Source organism: Oratosquilla oratoria, chromosome 38 (assembly GCF_046742065.1).
Source record: "Oratosquilla oratoria isolate Oo_2021 chromosome 38, ASM4674206v1, whole genome shotgun sequence".
Lineage (NCBI taxonomy): Eukaryota > Metazoa > Arthropoda > Malacostraca > Stomatopoda > Squillidae > Oratosquilla > Oratosquilla oratoria.
In genome coordinates, this window is record NC_134814.1 from 12,091,582 (window position 1) to 12,098,181 (window position 6,600).

General features: G+C 37.6%; 1 protein-coding gene across 5 annotated transcripts in view; it reads right to left on the bottom strand.

Annotated features, from left to right (window-relative positions):
- LOC143019963 (CDK5 and ABL1 enzyme substrate 2) overlaps positions 1 to 6,229 on the bottom strand; it is a 37,620-nt gene extending 31,391 nt beyond the window's left edge. For 2 of the 5 annotated variants that reach the window (XM_076176011.1, XM_076176010.1), the window contains exon 1: positions 5,722 to 6,225. In XM_076176011.1, the coding sequence (XP_076032126.1) occupies positions 5,722 to 6,185 (464 nt within the window). In that variant the 5' untranslated portion in view covers positions 6,186 to 6,225. Of the gene's footprint in view, positions 1 to 5,721 lie in introns of all 5 variants that reach the window. The other 3 variants (XM_076176013.1, XM_076176012.1, XM_076176014.1) reach the window with 3 other exon arrangements.
- Positions 6,230 to 6,600: the final 371 nt, after the last annotated feature.

Here is a 6,600-nt window from a genome sequence, read left to right on the forward strand (position 1 = left end):
AAAGGCAAATATGGTGCCAATCACAAAGGTGGAAATAAGGAGACACCACTTCAATAAACTTTTGTACATGCCTCCCTTCCCCTTGCTGGTGTTCCTTCCCTTTTCATGAATTAACCTTAAATGTACATGTCTTACCTTGAAGATGTATTACATGAAAGTACTTACTGTCTAGAACTTCCTATTCTCCTGTTGTGATATTGGATAATATGTTTCACAGTGATATGAATACTATACATATATATATATATATATATATATATAAATATATACATACTTAGGGTGCAGGTTTTCTTTTATACACACTGAATTGAACACCACAGCATTTTCAGTTATTAATTTTCTTCTTAATATTTTCAAGTTTCCTCACTAAAGTTCTAATATTGGGAGGATGAGCGGAAACGAACTTTCCAAAGTTCTCCATTTTAATTATTCGACGTTTCAACAGCAAAGAGTCATTATCAAGATACAAGAACAGTTAAGGCAACACAATTTACAGATACGTTACATGGTCACAGGAAAAATTAGAATGCTACACTCTTAGGTCAAGCACGATCTTTAAACCTCCGATGACCTGACCCTGGAAGACTTTCTCAGAGCTTGAGGAGGGGTAGGGGAAGGGGGAGGGAGAGGTGAGGGGGGAAGAGTAGGGGTCAGAGTAAGGTGAGGTGAAGTAGCGTGTCTAGCATGCATAGGGAGGTTATGTACAACATGTCACGTGGACGTATTAAACAAAGAAATAGCAGACAACAAATTAGCCTGTACATTGATCACAGGAGACAATTCTCTTATATACACAGCCTCTAACATTTTTAGTTCCTTAATGTTATTACACTGAGCTAGCACTTCCGTGTTATGAACAACGGTTGCTCTATCCAACACAGACTTGTGATACTGTTCAAAATGATTTTTAATGGCTCCCTGTTGGAGGTGGAGAGTTAATCATCTGCTGAGGCTGCATGTCATATAACCAACACAGCTACGAAGAAAGAGCTCACAGTCTCCAGTAGTGCATTTGAACTGATAGACTACGTTAATTTTCGACAGCATCCAAGAAGTGCCAGACAAATAATTTTTGAGGACTAGGGAACTAGTGCAGGTTTTTTTTTTTTTATAAAATATCACCAAGCGCAAGACATCATTTTCATCCACCGGTTTACAATTTCGAAAAACAATGTCTTTAATGCATTTCTCATCCTCACGGTAAGTGCTGTTGAAGATATTCTTATGAAAAACTTTGATGATATTATTGTGGGGAGGGGTATGTTTATACAAACTACTGACAAGCATTTTATTGATAATATTGTCAAAGTCTGTGTTGGAATAACCGTTATTCACTAACAGCTGGCGTAGGTGTTGTAGTTCTGAGTGGAGTGAATGCCAGGACGAGCAAACCTTAATCGCCCGTTGCACGTAGGCCTTAACAACACCTCTTTTGTACTCAGCCATACATTCACTCTCACCGTTCATGCATTTCCCAGCATTGGTGGGCTTGCGGTAAACAGAAGTGATGAAGTTGTCAGAAGACGCGTCCACCATAACATCAAGAAATGGGAGTTTGTTGTTATCGTTTAACTCAACAGAAAATTTTAAACCTGAAACTTCCTGGAGGTTCGATCTAAGTTCTTCAAGTAAATGCATGTCATTGACACACAAAAATATTGTCTATATACCTGCGGTACAAAGAGGGTTTAATAGGGAGGTTGCTAATTACTTCTTCCTCAACATGGGCCATGAAGGCTTGAGCAAATAAAAACCCCAGGGGAGGACCCCATGGCAACCCCATCAGTCTGAATATACAAATTACCTAAAGGGCATTTAAGAGGGGTTTCTGATGTACAAGCCATGAGCATTGTATATTCAGACTGACGGGGCTGCCATGGGGTCATTGGAGGTTTAAAGATTGCGCTTGACCTAAGAGTGTAGCATTCTAATTTTTCCTGTGACCATGTAACATATCTGTAAATTGTGTTGCCTTAACTGTTCTTGTATCTTGATAATGACTCTTTGCAGTTGAAATGTTGAATAATTAAAATGGAGAACTTTGGAAAGTTCGTTTCCGCTCATCCTCCCAATATTACAACTTTAGTGAGGAAACTTGAAAATATTAAGAAGAAAATTAATAACTGTGAAAATGCTGTGGTGTTCAATTCAGTGTGTGTGTGTGTGTATGTATATATATATATATATATATATATATATATATATATATATATATAAAACACACACACACAAAATGTCAAGATGGAGAACAGTGATGGGCAGTTCCACAAAATTCAGTGCTTGCACCAAATTATTTCTCACCTATTTCAATGACATGATGGAAAGAAAGAACAACGAGCTATGCTAATGTGTTTGCAGATGACACAAAAATCATAAGAATGAAAAATGATGAGGTTGGTAAACTATTGCAAAAAGATCTAGGTACTATTTTTGCATGGTGACAAGAATGGTAGATGAAGTTCACTACCAAACATGCAAAGTACTGGAAATGACCAATAGTGACATAAGACCATCTTTAAACTATTCCTTGAGAAGTGAACCCATTACAAAAGCAAACAAGGAGAAATATTTGGGAGTGTTGATAATCTGTCACCTGACAGACATACCAACAGGATTGTGGAAGAGACATACAGATTACTGCAGAATGCCAATATGGCGTTTCACTATATGGATGAAGAGATGATGAAAAAACTCATTGAAATCCTGATCCATCCAAGAACGAAATATACGTCAGTAGCATGGTCCCCCCACAATGAAGAACATAAGCAAGATCAAGAGGAGCAACCAAACTGATCCCCAGCCTCGCAAACAGAACACGTGAGGAAAGACTAGCACTGGGTCTGCCAACTTTGAAAGATCAAAGAGAAAGAGGTGATGCGATTACAGTATTCAGATCATTAAAGGGGAAAGATTGCACTGACAGAAGTGATCTCCTGATTAAAGATGGGAGGACTTTAAGAGGCCATGGGATAAAATCAAGAAAGAGCACTTGTCTAAAGAATGTGAAGAAATACAGCTTTTGACATAGATTCATAAATGCTTGGAATAGCTTAAAGGGTGATATTGCCCAAGCTCAAAAATACTTGGAATAGCTTAGAGGGTAATATTGCTCAAGCTCAAACAACACATGGGTTCAAATACAAATATGATAATTGGAAATTAAAGATATAGATTAAGTTGGAACTGAATATGAATTTGAGGCCAGGTATTATAAAAAATTAGAGAATAGGAGATGGGGCCCAACAAGAGTTGCTCTTTTCCAGTATACTTCAATTAAATAAATACATATGCACCCATTCCTTTCCCATCCATTGTGCCTCTCAGCTCTTCATGGTGAAGAGGGTCATCCCTGTCTCCAACTCACTACCTGGGTCTAAATATATATATATATATCTTTTTTCAACCACATTAACTTTTTACTTTTAATTCCATATCATCACGAACGAGACTGACAATGCTCTCGTGATGACATGGAATTAAAAGTAAAAAGTTAAATGTGGTTGAAAAAAGATTAATATCTGCACTGGGGACCATTCAGTGTGTGTGAATATATATATATATATATATATATATATATATATATATATATATATATATATATATATATAAATATATATAATATATATATATATGTAGACACACATGTTGATGACCTATTGACCATCTACAGAATCATGAAAGGCACAGAAATACTCAATAAAGAGGACTTGTTAAACTGGGACAGAAGCACAAGAGGACATGGAAAGAAAATAAAAAAACATAGCTATAGAAGAGATCTGAAGAAAAACAGTTTTCCACATAGAGTGGTGGATACTTCAGACAAACTGGACAATGAAATAGTGTGCGCAAAAACCATTCATGAGTTTAAGAGCAAACTAGACACTGTGAGATACAAAGGCGGGACACCATGAGTGTAGCTCCCCTTCCCGCAAAATACAACTAGGTAAATGCATGAAGAATTGTCATCCCAAACTGCCCACATGAAGAATCGTCACCCCATGAGATCCCACCTCAAGAACTGTCACACCAGGATGCTGAATATCAACAGTGGAATAAAGGTTAGGTTAGGTTGAATGAAGGTTATGCTTATTGTCATCAATTTATGCAACCAAAGAATCGTAAACCCAGGATGGCCCACGTAAAGAATTGTCACCCTAGGTTAGCCCACATGAAGAATTGTCACCTTGTTGAAGTCTGGGGTGACGATCCTTCGTGTGATCCAATACGTTCACTAATGTTTTAGAATTCAGCAGAATGGGATGCTCATTGGCAAACCATTACTATTTCTGAATAAGCTCATAAGTGGAGGCAGTTTAAGGCTGCTTGGCATAACGAGTCCACACCAAGGCCATTTTCTGTTAATCCTTTCCAGAAATTATTCATGTGAAAAATATTCAATTAGAAAAATGTCAATGTCCCCCAATAGTTATGATCCATAAAAGTATTCTGAGGCTCCTCTTTCTACCTGTCCACATGGTAATATTACCTTTCACCAGGCTACCATTTTGACTGTAAGGCAACTATAGCCTGCCTGGTAATCCTTGAAGTTGTTGTCTCCCAACTGTGACTGTACACATTTTTTCTTAGTTTTTAACTCACTGGATGGATGGATCAGGTTTGATCATAGCTCGTGTTATATTACTGCCAGTTAGTGCCATATTTTTGTAAACAATACCATATCTAATATGTATCACCAGCTGTATGAAAGTACTCTGAAAATACCATTATACCCTATTCTTAAATTACATAACCTAACCTAATCAGGTCAAACAACATCAGTAAACTCTGGAAATAACAACAGAATCAGCAACACTGTCTTAATTTACCTATGCCAGAATCACAGAAAGCAATAACATATTCACTACGGAGGTCTATGGTGAAAAACTGACCAGAAATACAAACATTACTTTTTTCTTCTTCTTCTTTTACCACCAACAACTTACCCTTGTGGCACAACAGAGTACTGAGCAATACGGAGCAACACAAAGTTTTTGAAATCCTAGCAAATACTTGGCAATACTTATCCAAGCCTAATGCAACCTCACCAACAAAATACTAATATTCTGCCTGACCATTTTCTGCAAAATACATGATTGTATGGTGAAAAATATGCTATAGTCTCAGTATTATGAGAATAGTTACTTGGATGGTTTTGTAAATAGTACATTTTACCGGATTATTTTGGCATTATTTGCATGAGAAAATTCTTTTCTACAAATTCATTTTCTTCTTTAGGCAAGTGTCATCCCTGCATCCCAATCTAGAAACTAATTAACCATATTAATAAATATTCCCTCACCAGTTGCCATGAAAAGACCATCTTTTCACAAGGTACACAAACAAGAAATTCAAATTTTAATCTATGCTGCCAACATTTCAGCACTGGCATCTAAACTCAGTGCTGCAACAGTGGCTCCATGTGAAGATTATGCAATACCTCGAGACTGACGAGCTGTTCCTGGTTACAACCCACGGTTATGTAGGATTAACCATAACCCAAACACTTTTCACTGGCCTCATTTCGAGGCTTTCGCGATACTAGTTTAGGTATTTATATTAAATAGCTTACGTATCACTGCAATGTACCGGTAGTTCAAAACAAGCTGAACACCAAACAGGATTTTCATCTTAACATTAACGTATTTGTCTTTTTAAATGATTAGTCCGTCGTTGTAAGCTTTCCGCTTAAAGCCACAGTAGCTTTGCATGACAATTTCTTACCTGTCGCGTATGACAATGAAGTTAGCGCCACCAGGCACTGAAGATAAGGTGTTGACATTAGTTGATGTGTCCAGTGCCACCACGGCCTCGGTCAGCAGAGGGGCAACAGTATCTCCATCTCCTGCAGAATCCTTGCTTTCAACTGCCCTTTGAAGAAGTGCACTCTTTCTTGCACCGACTTCAACAGCCGCACCACTCTTGACACCCAAGTGACTATTAGGTGCCAAGCTGTTCGATGCACGGTTGCTTTTGCCTTGCTGACCCGCTACCTCGTTTTCCTTATTACTTTCTTTTCCATTGCTTGGGCCATCCCCTTCGCTCTGCTCTGACTTTCTAATTATTCCGTTGCGATTGTAGGCTGACAGACGCGTGTCTTGATGAGTGCCATCCAAGGAAATATTGGAAAGGAAAGTCAATGCTGCAAGACGCCTTCGTGATCGCTTCCTAGGCAAGACCGTCGCCATGTCGAATCTACTTCAACCCACCACATCTCACTGCACCAACACATATCCCAGTAACAGCTGATACTGGACAATTGCCAACTAGTGTACACGTTTACATAAAATGTCATTCTACAGTTAAGCTTACATAATTCATTTTATTATTTTTACTCTTATTAATATTATAGTTAAGTGAAAATATATAGAACGGTCCCACTGATATGACATTCAATTAAATAAATAAACAATGAATCTGGTATCTCAAATAAGATCCAAAGAAAATGGCATTTAAATTTCGCGCATGCCCAATGACTCCTAATGGATTGATTTAAGTTTGAAAAAGTCACATTATAATGAATCATCTTTTATTTTACCTGCTTAAGTATTTACATAGGTACATAAAATAGGACTATCATATCTTAAAAGAAAACAGCTTATC